The sequence below is a fragment of the Numida meleagris genome, chromosome Z (assembly GCF_002078875.1).
Source record: "Numida meleagris isolate 19003 breed g44 Domestic line chromosome Z, NumMel1.0, whole genome shotgun sequence".
NCBI lineage: Eukaryota > Metazoa > Chordata > Aves > Galliformes > Numididae > Numida > Numida meleagris.
The window spans coordinates 7,845,455-7,867,557 of NC_034438.1; the positions used below are offsets into that span (position 1 = coordinate 7,845,455).

Genomic DNA, 22,103 nt, shown 5'->3' on the forward strand with positions numbered 1-22,103 from the left:
TGGGCACTGCTACATTCCCTTGGTCCCAGCCTTCCCCCCCTCCCACAGGCAATTAAGATTAACAAGGGCAGGAAAAAGTTTCAGCTGGCCACAGTCAAGGTTATTGTATTTTGGAAGGTGCAGGACCATGGTTTGTAGGCACTTTTGGGTTTCTAGGCCCTCTCTCCCGTATTCCCTTGAAAAACCCAGAGCAGAACCACACTGCTCCAGCCACCACAAGGCATGGCACTGGGCTCCTACTTCACGTGGCACTGGTCCGTGATTTTGGGGTATGAAGAATTACTGCCTGTTCTGGGGAGCTCTCCCTGTGGGTTTTTTTTTTTCCATTAAAAAGGGGGATTTAGGTCACCCTGTGGGGTAGGCTCTGCAGGGCTGGTGTAGGCAAGCGATCCCCAAGCTCAGTGCAGGCAGTGGGGTTACAGCAGGGGGGACTCACAGAAACCACTTGTGCTTTTTGCCCAAACCAAGATGCTGGGCAGAAACCCCGTACTCTGGACACTTCTTTTCTGAGTGTCCCTGTGCTGCTACAGGTTTTCATCCCTCCAAGCTGGCCAGCAGTGCCTGAACGCCAGCTCTGTCCATCCGTTTGTCCATCCCCGATTTCAGCATCAGTGAGAGCTGGGGCATCTCGGGGCACCATCCCAGCGCTGTTTGTATCCTCACACCCCACTGTCCAATTCACTCCAATGACAGAGGCTGGCAGGCTGGTTTTTGTATGTATGCTTTTTAATATCATTAATTGTAACACTACACACAACCAGTAACAATGATAAATACTGCCATGGAAATGTTAAAAAAAAATATTATACGTTCCATGTTTTTTCAAAAAAAAAACCACATTTTTTTTAAATAAATTAATGCATAAAACTGATGGTAGAAAAAAAAGAAAACCCAAAACAAACCACAACACAACCAATCTGTTTAAGGCAATACTCTACACGGACGAAAACAGAAGTACTACATGTGCTACATGTTCTGAACAGGAAAAAAAGAGAAAAAAGAACATACTGATGCTTCGGGGGTGAAAAACTCCCCAAACCAGATGATAAAACCAATGGCCAAGTTAAGTGCAGCATTAATACACTCCGCATGTCACATGATTAGCAGGTTCCTAACATGGACTAAGGTCAAGCTACAACAAATTTATCTTCCTAATTAAAAGGTTATTCAGATCAAACCCTACATTTAACTCTACTTTGCATTTGGCTGTTTCAGCTATGTTTCACTATATGCAAGGACAGCTGGAAATTCATCCCCTGTTCTCAGATTAAGGAAAAGGTTGGGAGGTCTCTCCTGAAAGGCATGTCCATTAAATATATCCCAGAAGGATCCCATTTTCAGCGACCCACAAATGCCTCCGCTGGGCACCAGGCACTGCGTGGTGGAAGGAGACCCTGGAAGCATTTCCTTGGGTTTAGTTTCTTTCAAGCTGAGGACATGAAATGGACTCGATCTGAACGCAGAAGAGGGCTGCCTCCCTGCCTGCCGGGTCATCTGGAGCCTGCTGGATGCACAGCCTGCTCTTTGCCAGCATGGGAGAAACTCAGCCATGGATACGGCCATGGCATGTGCTGTTGAAGTCGGTGTGAAGCTCCATACCTGCCCAGACAGCCCATCAACCCCAATTATTAATGCAGCCCAGAACTTGGCCACTAGAAGGTGGACAATAATCTAAATGCCAAAAATATCCCCCTCTCCCTCCAAATTTAAAAGAAAAGGGACAGTAGCCACTCCCTGCCAGCTTCCCCTGGTGGATCCCCATCAGCTGTGACGCATGAGGTCAGCAGTGCCGGCTCTCACCAGCATCGACCCATACGTTCCCAGTAAGGTGCATGTCTGCAGGGTGCTGCCAGGGGGCAAAGAAGCTTCCTGGGACATGGTCAGAGCCTCTTGTACTGCCCTGCTGGGGTGCTTGTGGAGGAAGCTATAGTACACAAAGAAAGAAACTCAAGTGGAGTTACTAAAGTTAAGACTTGTGATAGCCAACAGCTGTCTGGACTGCTTTGGGTTTGGGTAGGAGAGGGAGAATGCAGGATGGGGCTGAGAATCATTTTGGCGCAACTGCCTGTGTTGCTCAACACCAGTTCAAGGTGGGGTGTGGGGAAAGATGATGGCTGCTTTGAGAAAAGAGTGAAAGGAGGACGTATGCAATATAACAAGGCTTGCAATTCTAGAACTAACCATTGGACATAGATACCGAAGTTTACCTGTGACAACTACTTATACTTCTATCATTGCTGCTGCTTTCCTCGCTTCCTTGTCTAACCCTTCCATAGTTTGGGAAGCTGTAGCTGTTGGTGTGATGGTCAGCTCTGGCTCTCCCACCACAGCCCCACACAGCACACAAAGGGATCCAGCTGCAGGATGCAGTGAGGTCTGGAAGTTGCCTGTTAGACACAGAGCAGCTCTGCATGCAAGCAAGTGGCGTCTGCTTTCAGAACCCTTCAGAAAGCTAGTTTGTAGTGGTTTGTTCCCTTCTTTATTAAACTGAATGTTCACTAGTCCCTATGGAAGGATTTCAAATGGTTATAAATGCATGTAAGGGGAGAAAGGGGAATATCTTTCTGGATTTTCTCCCCTGCAAAGACTTTGTCCTCTGCTAGAGCCATTCTCTCTGCAGAACTGCACCCCTACCAGCGTTTGCTTCACAGCGGACAAGGGAACCACTGACAGATGTCCCAGCCGTGCCTCCCATGGGTGTCAGGCTCATGCAGGGATCTTGAGTCCCAGACCCTAGCAGGGTGATGGTGGCTCACACCAAGGTTTTAAAATCACCCGGGTGACTCTCAGCCCCACAGCCTTCTGCTGGTCTGCTCAGGAGGGCAAAGGGAAATCCCAGCTGTCTCACTGGCCACCACCAAACTTGCTGCATCTTCTGCTGGGCTGCTGTCAGGAGAGCTGGCCCAAGTTTTCCAGCTCTCCATGGGTCTGTATCACATCACATCTTTCTGGAGACCTCACCTGGGGCAGGTAAATGGGCAGCTAGGAAAGGGTAAACACCTCAGCAGGTAACAGGACATATCTCAGCACAGCCTTTTGGTGGCCCTTCTTTTCCTGGTGCTTACTGCTCCGTTTCCAGTGACGCATCTGAAAGCAACATTTTAATGAGGTTTCAATTGTACCTTCCACTCCCTGATACAATTCCACTACCCCTCTCACTGTATGTTGCAATGGAAATGGCTGTTTCACAGACTGGGCGCAATCAGTGAGATGTGCTCCTTCCAGAAGCAAATGCATCTTTGGCTGAAGCAGCTTTTCAGAGAAAGGCTCAGACCCACCACCAGTTTCTGCTGGCAATTTGGTCTGGGAAGCAATGGGAAGAGTTGCTCTCTATGGGTGACAGGGAAAGCTGCAGTCTGTCCTGCTGATGTGTGTGTGTTCTGCTCTGTGCCATGGCATTCTGCATGCTCTGCTCCATGTACCTTCAGTTAGCCCTTGCCCTTGCCTTTCCAGCAAGCTCAGCCAGATAACATCTAGCTGCTGTGATCCAGGGATTGCCACCGGTGTTTGGGATCACAGGAAAGGAGTAGCTGTAATTTTTGGGAAGGAAGGCAACAGTTCAGCTGCACTACACAGGGAGTGAAATCTCAGATGGCAGCCCCTGTGAGAAGCCTGCACCTGGGTTAGTGTGGCATTAACCTTCTGTATGCAATCCCAGGCCACAACTGGCTCTTCTGCGCTAAGCTGATGGCCCTTCAGCTTCAGAGTTGCATGGCTCTGCAAGGGGTAGGTTTGTCTGATGAAGTGCAGCTCAAGGTCTGGAGTGGTCTCTTGCACAAGAAAGCCTTGACAGGAAATGACAGGGATGTTGTGTCCTCCTAGAGGACACTCTGACCAACTATGAAAATGTTCCTTTAGAGATACGAAAAGCAGAGAGAGAGAAGCTGTGAAGAGTCAGCTCTGAAGGGTGCCAGAGGCCAAAGCCAGGGTACATTCAGGGTGGCACGTGCAGCCTGTGCGTGCTGAGCCCAGCAGCAGCCAGGTGACAAAGCCTGTTTTGGTAGAGGTAGGAGCAGCCATACTCCATGTGCGCTTGAAGGAAAAATGGAAAAATGAAGGAAGAGACCAGACAAAAGCATCTCATATCATTACATAAATGCTAAAAATAAAAGCATGAAACTGCCCTGGGAATATCACAAACGAGCATTCCAATGCTCTCTTCCATGCAATTAGAGCTCACTATCTGAGTTATAAAACCACCTGCACTTCTAAATCCCTTAACTCTGCTAGCAGGGGATGGTGCTGTTGGGCTACCGAATGTTACTACACATTCTCTGTGTCAGCATGCACACTGAGTAGCCAGCTGTGCAAAGGCAGCAGCCAAATAACTGGGAAACATATCCTTGCCAAACATCTGCCCCTAAAGCTGCTTAATCTCTCTACGAATCTCCACTCTGCAGCATTCTGATACATGAATACAACCAGAAGCTGGTAAAGTGAGGGAAAGAAAAGTTGTCTTGCTGTTCTTTGCAGAACTTTGAAGCTATGTGTAGAACTTCTATAGCATGCTTTTTGCATCTTGCTTGCAGAGCTATCCTAACAATGGTGCTCACTGTAAACTTGGTAACATCCATGCAAGGTGGTACTGTCATGGGAAGGCAGATTTCTTCCCAGTGTTGCAGAAGGGAATGGATGTCTAGAGGGGATGTGGCTTGTCTCAGACTAAAGCAAGCATCTAACATGTGCCAAGAGCAGCAAGGGCCCCAGATCTCAGTTCTGTGCTCTGATGGTCAAGTAGATTCCCTGCAGTAGTACTTAGCTGCAGTGCCAGCTCAGGGACGCAGTGTTTTTTGAGTGTGCATCTGAAAGCAAGCTTTGCTCCTTGATGGTATCAGCACTGTACTGAGACAGATAAACTTGGACTGCTGGGACCTGTCCTAGGCCAAGGCAGCATTTGGCAGCCTTTCCAGTTATTGCCTGTTTTCCTTCTATCATTCCATCTGGTGCTCAGCTGGGTCTCTCCTTCCTTCAAAAGCATCTTCATTCTGCTGTTGAGTCACATGCAGGGTGCTGCACTTTTCAAGCTTCCTGTGCGTTGTTGTACAGCTTGCAGGCCACCCTGAGGACAAACTGCATGGAGAGAGAAGGTTTCTGCTCAGGATCTCAGACCAATATGTTAGCCAGCACACAGCTGAGCAGAGCAGCTGCCTCCTTCTCCAAAAGGACATGGAGAGCCAAACCAGAAGCAGCTGAGTCTGTCCTGTCCATGGGTGACCACAGCATCTAGAAGTCCCTTTTGAAGTCTGTGCTTCAGGCTTGGCCCTCTGCTTTGCAGTTGCAAGGCATCTGCAGGCAAGATGGCCAGAGGAGCATAGCAGACAGGAGGGCTAAATGTACACCATGGGGGTTGACATGCAGTGACATCAGATTTGATCCAGTGCCTCTTCCAAAGGCTGGCTTCAAGATAGGTCTGATAAGATCAAAGGAGCCTGTGGGATGATCATCTAGACATCAGCCTTCTTCGAGGCAGAGATTATACAGCCACCAGAAAAGCAGACTAGATCCTTCTATCTAAGGACCTTTTTTGACACTGGGAGGATACACAGACATTTGGAAATGGGGAGTTTGCACACTGGAGAAACAGCATTGAGCACTGAGTCCTTGCAGTCCAAAGACAGCTCATGCTAAAGGGCGAAGCTAACATCTGATAAGAGGAAAGGATTTGCCTAAACTCCAGTAATTTGGAGACTGAAAGTACTTAAAATCCGAGCAAAAAGCCAGTCTGGCTTTAGGAGGCATCAAATTCCATTGTTGGAGGCGCCAGCATCACTGTAAAGAAGCTATCATAATTGCTTGGTAATTTAGATGAACAGTAATGCAACCTTTCATACTCAGTGGCATCCCTCCCTCTGGTATTCTGTACACTTTGGACTGAAAATAGGGCCTGAAAAGGCCATCTGGTATGATGCAAACACTGGTGCAAAGAAACAATTCTCTTTCTTGCAAACAATCTGCAGTTTGGAGAGTACCCAGCATCTCTACAGCTTTTATGGCTTTACAATGCTGCAGCAAAGAGTCAGGGGCTGTGCTCTTTGCTTTTACCTTCTCGAGGCCATGGCAGCAGAAGACCTGCTGGCGTTAAGAGAGCAGTGGCAGAATGGCCACGTATGTGTACTCCTTCCCAGGAACCCACCACAACATAACCTTTAGTGAGGGCACAAGGAAAACCTTATGGCTGAAACAAGAGTCTGAACACAAGAGCTGACAGGGAGAGCCAACCCAATCCACTGTTAACACATAATGCCGGGCTGGCCATCATGTTCTGTATCAAGCCAACAGCCATACCTCATGGTCGTAACTGATTAAGGGGCTGCAGTTCAGAAGGGTTAGTGATCAGTTTTCTATGATAGCCACACGTGCATTGCCTTAATTCATTCAGCCTTCCTGATAACGACTCTACACAGGTAACTACTTATCCCCACCATTTCTACTTTAATCCCCTAATAAAATATATGAACACAAAGCATAGAGAGGAGAAGCCAAAAAATCACCATTTTATGGTCCTGTATCATGCCAAAACAGCTATTTGTGCAACCAAATCCTTCCATGAGTAGGGAAAAACACTGGGTCTGTGCTTCCCTCTGTATTTGGAGGAAGCATTAGCCTAGTTAACATTTATATTAATCTCCCTCCTTCCCATGTGCAAATGAATATTTCCCTCCAAGGGACTTTAAGGTCTTATGCTGGGAGCAGGTGCACATCACACAATGGAAAGGGTGGAGGGTGGCTAGAGGAACTGGAGAATGCTTCAGGGCACACAGCAGGCAAATAAAAGCAGCAATGGGCAAAAAAATCGGACTTGGTTCAGGTGACATAGTGCAATGGTTACAGAGAGTTACAGTTCTGAGAAATTCAATCTCAGCATGTCTCCTTTGATCCTTCTCGAAACATAAAGGTGGTGTGAAGGTGACCCATGGGATCTGCAGTTTGCCAAGGCTGACCCATGGAAACGGACACCTCATTGCTTGAGCAAGCTCACCAATATGCTCTGAGCTCCTGAGCAAGGGCTGTGGGAAAGGCTGAGTGTGTGCAGCCTGGCTAGAAGGCACAGACACTGACTCAGGAGGACAAGTGCAATGAAGATGTTATATGGTACTGATGCTGAACTGCAAAATCCTGCTTTGGAAGTGTGAACCTTTAAAGAGATTGGGCCATGTACTAAAGGATTTACTTGAGACCATGGGGTTTCTTTAAAGTTTTGACTACATTCCCCACTTGAAAAAAAGACTCCTTGATATTTTCTCCCTACAGAGTGTTGTTAGAGCTTCCCTCACCCTTTCAGACAACTTGCTCATCTCACACCTAACCTAGCGCTGGAGAGGAAAGCAGGCACACAAAAGAAACAAGGAACTGGGGACTGGAAGCTATGTTCTTCTTTAGAAACGTTTTTGAAATATTCCCCCTAATCATTGCTATATGATGAGAAATTGAGAGGAGTTCTAATCAAGGAACACTCTCTTCCTAGGGGAGTTGGCAAGTTAATCAGTACTTCTGCACTAGGAGGCAGAGATGCTCAGTAAACAAGCCTGCTGAGTCACTTTCTGTTCCTTGGCAGATAGAGCAATAGTCCTGTTTTAGGGAGGGAGCAAACACAGCTTTCACAGTTGCCTGAAGCCAGCTACTGAATGAAGCCCAGGAGTCCTGAATGCTTGCTCTTTTGCTTATGCTGTGGATGACAACATGCCTTGTACTGCACAGAAAAATACCCAGGGTGTTAAGGGTCCTTCTCATCACTAAGAGAACTTCTCATCACTAAGAGAGATGAGACTTCTTAAAGACTCAGATCATGATGTGTAAATTTGAGGCAGATCTGTTCCTCAGGGTGGAGATCAGGCTCTTTCTTGTGGCCCAGGGGAATTCTGATAGGAAACTTAAAATTGCCCTAACTTTTTCTCTCCACCAGTCTCTAAAGCAAGTGCTGATGTAAGGCAGGCAGTCTTTCTGGCTGAGCAGAAAAGGACACAGTTGTGCTTGTGTCAAAAGTTTTCATCTCAGAGAATGATGCCAGCTTGTCCACCATCTGCGTCCCATGTCTTCTGAAGCCAGCAGTGTAAAGCTGAGCAGGAGAGGACATGTCTCCTAATTCCAGAAATCATTTTGCATTGAAAACAATCTGTTGGTGGACTGGCAATTCAGTCCAGAAATCTAATGTCATGCCAGCTTTCCTGACACAGTTGGTCCTGATGTGGGACAGCTCTAGCAGATAAAGCTTGGTTTACAGGTGGGCAGAGATGCGATAAATAGTGGTTTCCTCTTGTGGCTTTTCATTTTTTCAGCTGAATCTGCTCATAATCCCTCTGTTGCTCAAAAATCCCTTAAAGTCTGACACCACAAGGTTAACAAATCTCTCCCACAGGTACCAAGAGATGCCGTGTCAAAAGAATATCAACAGCCGAGCTCTGTAAAAATATGCTTTCTTCTACTAGATTTTTTGGCGCTGACCTTCAGTTCCTGTCTTAGTAGGTTTCATTTTTTCTTAGTCGAGCAAAGTTTGAGACTTTTGGAAGCAAATGGGTCTCACAGGAATTAAGTATAAGCTGAAGTCAGTATATTCAACTGAACTGAATTCATGAGTATGGCATTCTCAGTCAAAGACTGAATCCCCTAAGAGCATGGATGGATTGTAGATCAAATCTGATGTGCTTGGTGATAACTTAATGTGGTGCCAAAGGTAGATTGCATTGGATATGTGACACAACAGCTCTAGCTAGTACTGACTCACAGTGAAATGCCACCTATTCACCCTCTTTGCAAGTGAATGAATTGTGTTGTGTTAGTTCTAGCTAGAGCTGCCATAAGAAAGGATGCCCTGCTCTGCTGCCATTTGTGCCTCTGTTGTGGTATAATTTTGGTTACACAGATCGAATCATGCTTAGTGAATGAACTATGAAATGACCTCAGGTAATACCCCTTGACACCTCAGATTCACTCTTGATGTTGCAGATGGATTGGTTTTGGAAGGTAGGATTAACTGCAGCCCAACTTTCTGTTCTGGAACTGACACCTTACAAAACATCTCTGGTGCCTACAAAAGCCCCAGAATGGTCTCTCGACCCTTCTGCATTCACTCTTCAGACCAGTCAGTTGTGTCAGGTATTGCCTGGCACTTTGAGCAACTTGTTTTTTGTTTAACCATAGTTTAAAATAACTTATCAATCAATCATAAAATGAATTTTTGGGTTTCTCCTGGCTCCATGAACACAAAGAGGTGCACGTCCTACCATAGGAGGAAGCAATGGCTGTTAAGTTTTACAGTTATAGTGGAAAGCACTGATCACAGCCTGCCGGCCTCACTACTGGATGTGACAGGCGGTGGAGGAGGTGGCTTGGCAACACATGCAGGTAGGGTTGACCGATTTAGGGGGGATTAGGTCAAGGTCCTCATCATCTGGGATCTCATCTAACCGGTACCCATCCTTTAGCAGCTGGATGTTCAAGTCTTGGTTGATCTGCTACAGACAAAGAGACAAACAGTCAAACACTTGAGACTTATTTCTTCTAATAGGTTGGATGAGGAAGCAGGTCCCTTATTCTGGAATATATTTCCCATATGCGATACTTTAAATATATATGATATTTCCCATATATGAAACAGGAAACAAGAATAATCCAATAGGGAGCTGGGCAGTCCACCCACTTAGTCTGGGGCATTATAGCACCTGAAAGGTGGTCAAGCCACTTGGTTCTTTGTAATCTCAGATTCAACTGCTATCTAGCCAGCTCTAAAGGACCCTTCAAGTCAGGGCCCTCTAATAGCCCAGATCATTTGATCATTTACTATGGGCTATCATTTACTCTTAGACATTTCTCAATGCTTCAGTGGTATTTTTTGACTAGGAAGGGGCACAAGGGGGACAAGTTTTCAATGGCTCATGTGCAGAATGGCTGCTCAGCATCTTGGATATAAAATCATATCCTACAGAAGCAGCAGCCAGAGGCTGAGCAACTAATTCACTGGAGAGCTTGGGAATATATTTAGAAACAATGCAAGGGATTAACAAGCCCAAACTTCCTGCCTTTTCTCTTTGAGAGGGCATGAGTTCATATTTGTAAGTCTTCCCTGGAATTTCTGCTTGCTCCAAGCAAACACCCTCCAGGGAACCCTGGCCCCCAGAAGGGCTGGAAATAGCAGCACACTCTCAGGTCCTTTATTTGTGTTCTTGGCAAGCAAACAGTCGCTGAGCTGCCATGACAGACAAACTGATGGTTTTGTACCACATGGGGCAACACTGTGAACTCAGCAGAACTGGGAAAAGCTTCAGTGAAAAAAAGGGTGAAAAGAGCTCGTGGGCAAATCTGTGTCTGTGCCATGGCAGTGTGGGGATGGAGCCAGCTAGATCACTGAGAAGAAAGAAGCATGGCACGGTTTCTGCCAAATTTACACCACTGGTAAATTCCTTGTGTAGCCATTTTTGGCTTCAAAAGGCCACTCTAAGCTGTTTCTCCTTGCTCTACTATCAGCATTCATGGCAAGGATGGCAGGAGAGAGTGTAACTCACCTCAGCTGATGAGTATCCCGAGGAGGAATATCTGGACATGTCAAAGTCATCATCACTGCAGGGAAGGACAAGACAAAGCAAAGAAGGAAACAGTCAGAGAGCCCTGTATTCCCCAGTTAGTCCTGTCTAGTGCCATGAAGCTGTCTTTCAGGCACAGAGAAATTACATCAAGGGAGTCTGGAAGGCAACTTTCATTTGGGAGCCTCAGACATTTCCATAAATGTGCTCTTTACTCTTGCCTCTTCCTGCTTGTTTACACACACAGACCAGTTATGAAAGGGCACACGGAAGACAGTGAGGAGTCCACAGAAGAATGGTTTCAGCAAGAGTTAGCTTCAGTGCTACAATCTATCGTGAAAACTTGCTTGCGCCATAATGTGTATCATCTTATTAACATTTTTGCATACCTGTCCGTATCCAGGGCTACCAGTGGCTTTTCATCTGGACTCTGATCTAATGACGAATAGCCCTTATTGGGAACAACGAGCCTGAAATAATTAAATGATGTCCATTAACCACACAGTAAAGCTCAGTAACACACAGTTGTATCAAAGTCATATGATAGATAAGATTTCCCCATTTCATTACTTTGCACCAGACATACCTTGGGAACATGCTAACATGCTCTTCCCTGGAAGACAGAACTGTTCAGAAACTCCAGGTGTCATTCTGATTAACCCGTTCAGTTAGCACTGCTTGCTTTATCAGATTTTTTTTCCTTAGCAATGAGTACATAGCACTTGCAATATATAAATGGGAGAAGGAGGCTAGGGAAAGCTGGGGGCTTAACACTACTACTATTCTACTCATGGAAACCATGGATTTGGTCTTTCTGCCTAAGTCCCTACCCAGCCCTCATAATACAGCACTTCTGAGGTCTCACTCTTAAATTCAGCAAGTAATGTGATAAGTATGAGCTAGATGGCACAGCACAGGAGCCCAGATGGACTAGCACTTCTTAAATCCCATTATTCTATGATGACTTTCAGTTAATCGTAAGTGTTACAATGGCTGGCGATGACTTCGCACCTTTAATTGCCTGAGGGAGTCTGTGTAATGGAATATAGACTTCAGAGCCTCTAAGATACGGAAAATACATTACTCAATGGTATTCAGTTCACAACAGAGTTCCTTCATCCGCAAAACTGCAGAAAGACTTGAGTTCATATTTAAAATAAGATCAACCAGACTGAGCAAATGGAGCAAGATACTATGTTTAGCAGGTGTGAACTCAAGAGTGTGATGAAAATCTCTTTGTTCAGTGGGTTAAATCAGATTCTCTCCAAAACGAATGATTAGTCTTTAACAAGGGACTAAGCCTTTGGGAAAGTCTAAAAACAATAATATGTCTCATTCATGCTTCAACTACTCTTTAACCAGCTGCAATGTTCTTCTTCTGCTCAGAAAAATTCAGGAACTCATTTTGATTTTAACAATGTAAAGGCATTGAAGATAGCAAAGAATCAGGGATAGTAGAATATTTCAAATGTTATCACAAAGCAGATGCATATGCTCATGACTGGTTGCATTTTCTTACTGTACTCATTGAAACTAAAGTCTAACTAAATTAATTTTAAAACTGATGCAGAATTTCCAACCTGCTGCAACAGGAAACTGTAGAAAATGGGATCCACTTGCAAAATTCAATAACCCTTCCCACAGCCTTTAGAGAGTCCTTCTGCTCCCTGCAAAGTATGTAGGAAGGAATTCAAGAAGCAAAGATGTCTGGAATTAAAACAGAAGCTGTGACCTGGCAGCAGCAGCTTGCCTACACAGATACCAGGAGCACTCACTTCCACACTTGCTCTTCAGTTTTCAAGCTTCTGCTCCGTACACAGTCACTGACAGTTGTTACTGTATTGTGAGTGAACGAAGCACTATCGGGGGATCAAAGAGAACAGCCCTTTGTGGTGTTATTTACTTGATTAAAACAACTCACTACATCTTTTTCTTGAGAAAGGTCTCTTTTTTTCTTAGTAAAAGAACTTCAGTTTTTCTACAACAGACTGAAACTGTGATAATGTCTCTGTCTCTGATTTAACTCTTCTCTTCACATCCCGACTGACCTTACTTTTGCTTCTCAGTGTCCTTGGAACAAAGCTGGGCTGCAGTTATACTCAATTTCATCTGTGGAGATGAGCTTTTGTCTTGGTTTTGGTCGCTTAACATGAAATACATTACAACAACATCCAAGTTTAGCTTATCCTCAGAGCAGACATCAGTATCTGCCTGTGTAGAAGAGGTGCAGATGGTGTTGCAAGTTCTGCCGGTGCTCGTAATGACGGCGCCGGCATCACACCAACCTTGCTCACATTTATTTGCTGTTAGGAAGGCTCCGCGTGCTATGGATCCAGATCCTTTCACCTCTAAAGCTGGCTGTCCCCACAGACAATGACCGAATGGCAAAGGCAACCTGGTACCTGCGGCTGGATTTCAGAAATTCATACAGGTAATACCAGAGAACAAAAGCCTCAGGGAAGGAGAAGGAAGTGAGGCAGGGACAAGGAGAGGCAACACACTTCATCTAAATGAAGGAAAACATTTGACAAGGAGAAGAGCAGAACTGTTAAAAAGGGTGAAATGGCTTTAGCTTTTTCTCCTCCTGCAGAGACTTGAGGAAGCCAACAGTTCAGACTTAGAGATCTATATCTAGATGTATATAAACATCTATAATCTAGATGTTTTGCACTGTATCCCACTGGAGTCTTTCACATTGTACTGCAGCCTTGTGATCAAGCCTGTGGCATTTCTGCCTTCCTGACTGCCCTGTCTGTGGCAGGACAGAGCAAACCATTCTGAGGTATTACCAGGGCTGTGCCAATGTGCTCTTTGTTCCCAGAAAGCTAAAGGAACTGGGGGATGAGGAACTATGGGCCATCAAGAATGCAAGCCAGACAACTCTCAGTTGCATAGGAACAATGGAGATTGGCTACATCTGCTACTAAACTAAAGGCTGAAAACCTCTGTTTTGCAGACCCTAAGGGAACCTTCTAAAAGCTGTGTGAAAACTAAAAATGCAAGTCTGTTGCTAGCAGGCTTAGTTTGGCTGTGCAGCAGTCTGCATACCCACTGAACAGTGCTCAGATCTTCACAGATGGAATAAAACTGAGCTGGCTGTTCTAAAGCTTTTGTCAATGGGTGTCACTGCTTTACCCTTTCCCACTCATATCACTCCTCCTTTTGCTGGCAGCTCTGAAGCAGGAGCCTCTCCAGGCAGAAGTCTATCATTTTACAGGTAGGCATCAGCACTTATTCCATGTTCTCTCCCTTACTATCTTCCCCCACTAATTTCAGTGTTTCTAAATCTCTTGAGCAGCAACTCTGCTACAATTCCTCTTGAGAAGCTAGCATACAGCCTGCTGCCAAAAGATTCCAAGCCTTCCCAGACTGCATTTGGAAACCAATGAGGAGCAGTAGGCAGGTAAAACCCATCTGAGAGCATTTGCTGAAATTCTTACTGCCACTAGGAGCCTGGCTCCTGTATGCGATCTCAAAAACCAAACTCAGAGCAGTGAGCAATGCAGTATCTTTCACCAGTGTCACAGGGGCTTGCAAATAAAACTTGACAAGGTCCTGGCATGATTTATGACTGCAGTTGTGGGTTTGGGGAACTAATTTGAAACTGATCTGTTGGATGTGCTGCCTAGAGAGAGGCTCTGACCTGCAGCTCCTGTTCTACTTAGTATGTAGTAATCCACGACACCTTCTCATTTACCATTAAAAATGCAGCTTTCATGGTTCAGCTGAGAGTTGATTTTCTTCATACTGTCTGGTATGATGCTATGTGTGGGATGTAGGAGAAAAACAATGTTGATTACACACCAATGTTTTAGTTGTGCTGAACAGTACTGGACAGAGCCAAGGACATTTCAGCTTCTCAGCTTCTCATACTGACCTGCCAGTGAGGGGGGCTGTGGCACAATGAGCTGGAAGGAGACAGAACTAGGAGAGCTACCCAAACTGGCCAATGGGATATTCCATACCACATAACATCGTGCAAAAAAAATGATAAAACTGAGGGCAGTTGGCCAAGGGGGCTACTGCTGCTTGGTGACTGGGCATCAGTGAGTGAGTGGTGAGCAATTGGTTTGTGCATCACTTGTTTTGTATATATATGCATATATATATGTTATGATCATTCCTGTTATTTCTCTCTTCCTTTTCTGTCTTACTCAGTATCCCAGCCTATGAGTTCTACCCTTTTCTTTCCAATTCTCTCCCCCATCCCACTGGGAGTGGGGGAGTAAGCAAGCGGCTGTGCAGTGTTCAGCTGCTTGCTGGGTTAAACCACAACACATGTAGATTCTGCTGTTATTTTAAGTGTGATCCTTCACTAAAAATTACCACTTTTCTCGTAGCATGCAAAATGTGCAATTCTGTTGACTCAGTGTGGCTCCTGCCCCCTGAATACAGATTAATGATTCACTATTGTAGTGAAGCCTGCATGAGAAAAACAGAAATACTCTAAAATAATGTATTCACCTAAAAACTTCTTTGTTTACAGTGGATTGTAGCATTGTCTGATAATGTCATACAGAGGTGAACCAAAGTAGCTCCAGCAAAGTATGACCATGCTGTTCAAAGTATGGAGGAGCTGTACAGTAAAGCATGCAGAGATGGATTATACACAAGTCTTCATTAAGTTAATCAGTATGAGGAAGGGGTCATTTTCAAAAAGAAGCAGGAGAATTACTGGGGTAAAAGCAGCCAAGTCAGAACTAAGCTTTAAAACAGTTTGCTGTTATATGAGGAAGAAATGTACACTTTCCCGCTGGTAGGATTATTTATTATGCAGGGCTGCCCAGAACATTAAAGACATATAAAAACTCTGATTTTTACTGGGCTAGGCTCACTGCTGTCTGCAAGCTCTGTTGTCACTGGCCCTGGGCCCATCTGCGCCTGCATCTTCCCATGGGACAAGATGCAACAGGACAGAGCATTTGGGAAGGGCCATCACTGCTCTTGCAGTCTGTTTGGCAGTAGGGGAATGACAGTGAACATCGTCCTTGTCCACCTTAAGGTCATTAGGAATTACAGCTTAGAGCACAGCTGAGTTTTCCAGTCCTTACCTTGTTCGTGCCATCACATTGTTCTTCTTGGGCTGCTGATTAACTGGGCTTCCCATGTTGCCATTCTTCAGAGAGCCCTTCCGAGCCAGCTCCCTCTGCTTCTCTGCATGTGGGACAGACAGGAGAAAAGCAAAATCAGGGCAACAGCCTGGGTGGTCTCCATACAGCTACAGAAATCCAGATTTGATAGTAGCAAAAAGCATGGTGGAATTAATAGCACAGGACATGAGCACTCCATCTCCCAAGCAGCGATACTGTGAAGGCTGGACAAGCTGTGTTCCACAGCTTCCAAGCTCCCTAGGGGCTAAAGGTGGAATGCCCTGGCACACAGCAGCTTGCTGGCAATGCCACACTAAGATGGTCATGGAACCTCAGGATGAGATCCAGGACAAATCTTGCCTCTCTGCAGCTATGGACTCTAAAACAGTACTGTGTGCCGGGCAAGGAATTTATCCTTTTATATTTTCTCCTCTACAGACTGCCACTGAGGGACCCAGCTGGGACAGAAAAGTGCCTCCATCAATGCAGAACCATCATTTTAATTCTAGTCCAGCCTGGCTTGACACCAGAGTTATTACTTCCCAGGAAGGCAACTCAACAGAATAACACCCCACAGAAGAAATGTTGCTGCCTTCTCTGCTTCTCCTCATAACTGCCTGTGCTGTCCCTAGTGTGTCCTCTTTTATCTCACACTGAATCTTGCAAGCTTTATTTAAGAAAAAAAAAAAGTGAAACCTTGTGCAGATACATTTTTAAACAGCATATTGTTGCTTAATTTTCAGAGCATGTTCAGTTTGCTGCTGAAATGTACCTTAAATCTGACAGTGCATGGAGCTTTCTTTGTGCATTCATTGCGAGAAGGGATTAAATTTAGTTTCTCATATAGGAGAAGCTATTTCCCTTCTTAATATCTTCTCACCACAGGATCACAACTAGAGTTCAGGTGCAAAAGCTAAGCCTTTTGCAGGAATGTAGTGTTTGTGCTATATTAGTATGTTGCTGCCACCAGGATAGGAGGGATAGAAGCCCATGTGTGATGGGTTGTCATTTAAACCAATATTCAAGTTCCTGATTCAAAGTCCTTCATGCTTCTTTTGGTAAATCAGTTGGGTTGAGTCAGCAATTAGCCACAAAACTGAGCTTATTACCCCAGACTCATCCTGCAGTGCCAGGCAAGGCTTACAGGGAAATGAAGACTGTGGGACCAGCAAGGCAGGACCTGGCTAAAAACATTCTCCAGAGTATGAGAAAATGTTGGAACCTACTTTTGTGTCATGTCTGAATAATAGGGGTTTACCAGACTGCTGGCAGGGGAACCTGAATAGTGAATTCGTTTTGCTTCCGCTTTCATACATTTTTTTCTCTGGCAGATTTTATTCCCCTTGGAAAGCACCTGTTACTTGTTGTGGGAAAGCTGTGTGCCATTAGGGTGTGCAAGTGCACAGTGGCACAACCCTGTCCTATCCATGGGGTAGGAGCAGGGAGACACAGGTACAAGGCTGTCTTTTTTTGTGGGACAAGCAAGAAGAGATGCCTCAATACTGTGGTATCAGAGGCGAATAAAAGCTCATTGAAGTTGGCAGGGGAAGGACTAGACCAATAACTCTCTCTGGCATGAGCAACAAAGAGACTGATACAGGATCGAAGGCAAAACCTTAAATCACAGTAATTTCTCATGACTGGAACTTGCAAATGCACTGGTTATCATTGTCTCCAGAAAAAAAAGGCTGACATTTTGCAGGCCATGTGAATGTTGCTATTCAGATGTAGAGGGATAAAGCACGGTTTTATGGAGGCAAAGGTTTACAACCCTAAATACAAAACAACTTCCCCCCATTTACATCAGAAGCTCCAGTGCTGACCACAAATCCGCAGTGCTGAGACAAGCTGCCAATACTTTAAGGTGCTGTGTAATTCACAAAAAGCACCTGACTCACAGACAAGATTTCATTCTCTGCCAAGATGGTTAAGGCCTGACTGAGTCTTTTAAATGTACTGGCACTCTCTGATTTCTATTGATTACTCTGCACAAGCACTAATGCTCTTTTCCGATTCAGATTACTCATTCAGTTGATGAATCTGGACTTTAGCTAAGTGTCTTCTTCCTCCAGTAGGTCTTCCCATGATTACTTCTATGCTCTTACTGAGTGCTAATTCAGTGTGTGGGTCTGATTGATAATGAATTTCCTATTTAACCCCTTCTCTCACTTATTTAGTAGCTTAGAGTGAACATTCCCAAAGCAATAGCACTGCAGGACAAAATGTACCATTGCTGCATTCATACCCAGACACATTTCTAAGCATGAATTGACACTTCAGTCCTCTCTTGGATGCTATGAAACCTGAGGCCCTGGTGGCCAAAAACCAAGAGACGGCAGGGACAGTGGGAGGTCTGCCCAGCCCAGGGTTGATAGGACAAGCTCCTGGAAGGTGATGGAGATGCACATGAGTCACTTTAGCTTTGAGGCAAGGACACCCGCTACTGAGCCTTACAAGTATTAAGAACCAGCATCCAAAGAAGCTGTTTTGCTGCCAAACTCCTGAAGTAATTCTGGGCAGTGCTGAACATCAACCACCAGGTCCATCAGAATGGAGGGTTTTCAGTGCCTATTGTCTGGTTGGTGTTCACCAAGCAGGTGAAGTTGATGAACCCAGTTTATAGGTAGTGAGCTCTTTTCCAAGTTTTCCAGCTCATTTGGTTTTGGTTCCCATATGTTTGTTTGAAGGCACTGGCTCCAAATGCTACGTGTCAAAATTCCTTTTGGAAATACAGTTGACACAGGCAGTTCTGAGAATGTTACTTTCAGGGTCCAAAATGTTAACAAAAAACTGTAAATTCACAAATAAATCAGTTCTCATAGAAGCTGCAATCAAAAGCGTGTATCAGCACAGTAAAGAGAAGGTGAGAGAATGAAGAACAACCTAAGTTTGAGAAGCAAACAACATTTTTCTTTAAAGGCTGCCCCATATTGGACGATGACAAGCACAAATCAAAACATCACCACACTCCAGTTACCCAGCTGCGCTAACCCCTGTGTGAAACCTGGGAACTAAGTCCTTGGGCAATCCTCATGGTTAGGACTACATAAAAAATGAAAGTGTTCTTTCTAGAATCCCAGACTCCGGTATGGTACTCAAGTACTTCCCATTGGTCTTAGATGACAGCTGTGTTCCTGTACATCTCCCTAACCCTCAAGGCCACAGCGTGAGACATGACGGGCACAGTCCCACCACAGAGAATAGGTTTAGTATGCCCTCGACCTTTGGCAACTTTTGGAACAGTCACGCAAAGGCTCTTTATGGTCAGGTCTGCCTGTGCTGCCTGCTGTACTCCAGTATGTGCAACAAACTCCCACAAAGGCAGCAGACTTGAGAGAAAATTGATAGCAACCCTACAAAACCACCTAATTCTGGGCAACTTGAAGGCACTAGAAGAATGAGGAAGGGTGGTTAACAGGTACTGCTACAAATACAGAGAAAATAGGACATGGGAGAACAAATGAAGGAATGGAAGATTGTGATTTCCAGACACCAGCTATTTCATGCCTGCTGCGTTTGCTGTTGGATGATCAGTAAAAAGCTAATACAGCAGAGATACAGCAGAGGTGAATGACAGAGACTTGGAGACTAGGAAACCAGAATGAAACAAGGCTGCTCTACAGTTATTTCAGAGAAATCACTGACTGTTGGCAGCAAAAGGCAGTGCAATAGCAGGGCTCCAACAATGCTCTTACCATTTGCAAGTATTTGAAATGAATTGTTCAGCTTTCATTTCATTTAGCTGTTTTTATTTTTTTATCATTGTATCTAGTCAAGTATTCACACTCATATGCTTTGCCATACCCTTCCCATGAAGCAGTCGGTTGTAGGTGACTGTGCACACACTGAGTACAGATGTGACAGCTTGCAGAGTCAAGAGGCAAGCAGTCCCAGCAGGGCTGGTATAGCTGAGGGTGAGACAGCTTTATGCAAATCCAGGACCCTGTTGGCTTTTTGGAAGTTTTCCAGACAGGCCCTTACTGTGCAAGAAAGAGCAGAAGAGGCTGGGAAGGTATGAAGTAGCCTGCGTGTGCCTTTGACATTAAAAAGCATGCTCAGTTAGGAGCCTGCACGTTCTGTCTGATCATGAGTAGCGTTGCGGTGTTGGGTAATCTACCTGGATCTGGGTTTGAATGGAGCCAAACTTCTGTTTCAGCGGAGAGTTTGCAGAACACAGCTGATGCACTGGAGAATTTGGCTGCACCACTTCCACCTAAGATAATCCTGAAGATTGTGCTGGAAGAACTTGTGGAGTGACATGTACACGTGAGTGTGTGTGCAGGTGGGGAGGGGTCCAGGACCCTTCCGACACAACCGTTGCTCTGAACAGCAGAGGCACTGCCCTTTCTCTGCACCTGCCAACCACATCTCCCTTTCTTGTCCACAGTGTCATTCCACTTTAAGACACTTTGTCCCCTGTTGACATTAAAATCATTTAAAGAAACAAGGTAAATCTGCCCAGTGAGCAGACTGTGCCTTTGAGCTAGCCTCACACCCTGCTCTGCCTCCAGACCCATCTGAGCCATGCAGCATCTGCTCCACAGCTGCTTCAAGGTAAGCTCTGCCTGTGACCAGGCCCCAAAGAATGATCACAAGTGATGTTGTGTTACGGCAATTTAAAATTGTTACCTGTTCAGTCTAGCTTCTTTGTGACAAGGGAAGATGGTAATGGGCACATGAAACAGCACAGACTAACATGAGAATGCTCATGTAAAACTTCAGAACTGAGTAAATCCTTACAGTCATTCTTCTGATTTCAGACTTCAAACAAAATCAAAACCAGCTCTAATTGTTTTCCTGCTATTGTTTGTTTTTAGCTGCTCAACAGCTTCTTTGGTGCATCTCACTAAGTGTGGTACTGGTTCAGAAAAGGTAAAAAAAGCCATGTATTTTGGTCTACAAAAGGAGAACTACTGCTTTTGTAGCACTGAGCAAAGCAGACAGACAAGGAATTTGGTGTACATCAGTTTGCTATTCTGAAGAGCTATTTGGATGGTCCAAACCCAGAAGTGTTGGGTTTAGGACGCCATCACCTCTCACTGCCATAGTGTTTGACTGCAAGCATCCTCCCATGAGACAAAGCCTGATCAGCACAAATGCTATTGTTTGGTGGCAGATGAGGCTGATTTGCTTCCTTAGCAGTGTGGGCTGGAAGCAGGCAGGCAGTGACTGCTCCTCTCTGGTGAACCTCACTAACTCAATTGCTTTCGAACCTGCCTGAGTGGGAGGAGACGGAGCTCCCTGCCACAGGAACTGCGTGGTGTGGGTCCATGAGATTCAATGCAGTGGGAGGACAAAGAGAAATTAATCCTTTGTGACAGAGTTGTATTTTTCCATCTTTGAGATCTATGAAATGAGATTGCGGGATGTATTTGCCCCTCTGTATCCCACTGTCAGCCAGGACCATTTCAGAAGCTGCGGATTTCAGCAATTCCCTGATGAATTCCACCTTCTCAAACAAGCTGAGAATTTAAATTACACTGTACCTAACATTAGTCTGTCTGTCCACATCCCGCTGAATGATCAACAGAGTGGTGAACAAATGGAGCGAAAAAGAATGAAGTGCTGACTTCAGCTTCCACTCTGAGCCTGAGCCCCGAGCTTGGCTCAGTGTCATTCAGCCCCAGGACATCGGCATGCATCTACTTAACACTGGAGACCCCCTTAACTTTCACCTCCAACAGAGAGAATTTGGCAGCTGGGACTGTGTCACTTCTTGGAGAGGTTTCAGGGCGCACATCAATGGGGCTCTGCCTGCAGGCTGAGGAGGGCTGGACAGAAGGGAGGCGAATGGATGCTGTGTACTGCAGCTATGCTGGTCCTGATGAACAGCGGTTTGGATCATGGATGTGTGGCCACATGCACTGAAAAGATTTCACGTAAGCAAGGGTCAGGCAGCTAAGTCATCCAACTACCAACTTGGGAAAGTTGTGCAAGACAGTATTTTCAGCCAAAGTATCTCATTTTCGCTGACCCAGCCAAACTTGGGGAGATTAGTGAGCTATATCCAACTGTGAGAACAAGCAAGAGCAGGCATACAAATCCGCCCTCTGAGGTCCCTTCTAGACCAGGCTTTAAGCCCCCGAGTAGCTGCATACCCTTCTCTTCTGCTATCCCTTTGGCATGACTGAGAGCTGGCATGAACACCGATGAGCTTTGTGTAGCTGTAAGCACCCTGAAGGCCTGACTGGAGACAGACGTGGTACATGGCAGTACAGTGCAGAGAAAATCTTTGCTTCTCTTTTCCAAGGATGAAGCCAGAGCACTTCACAGCAATGCAGCACTGACTCTTGGGGTATGTTGGTCTGAAGCATGGGCTCCACAAGTCACAGAGGTTTCTGTGTGGCTGGGCTGGGGGTACTACTTGCTTTTTCCTTTGGAAAAACTGAAGTGCCATGCTCTTCCTTAGTGTGGAGGACAGGGAAGTGACTGCTCCAGTCCTAACCCAGAGTCCACTTACACAAGTCTCTGAAAGTGGTTTGTGCACCAACAGCAG

General features: G+C 45.4%; 1 protein-coding gene across 3 annotated transcripts in view; it reads right to left on the reverse strand.

The window, feature by feature from the left end:
- Positions 709–22,103, reverse strand: part of FAM219A (family with sequence similarity 219 member A) — a 98,206-nt gene continuing 76,811 nt past the window's right edge. For 2 of the 3 annotated variants that reach the window (XM_021379453.1, XM_021379451.1), the window contains exons 3-6: positions 15,569–15,671; positions 10,907–10,987; positions 10,500–10,554; positions 709–9,452 (exon numbers count right to left, since the gene is read on the reverse strand). In XM_021379453.1, coding sequence (XP_021235128.1) covers positions 9,294–9,452; positions 10,500–10,554; positions 10,907–10,987; positions 15,569–15,671 — 398 coding nt within the window. In that variant the 3' untranslated portion in view covers positions 709–9,293. The remainder of the gene's footprint in view (positions 9,453–10,499; positions 10,555–10,906; positions 10,988–15,568; positions 15,672–22,103) is intronic. The other variant, XM_021379452.1, reaches the window with a different exon arrangement.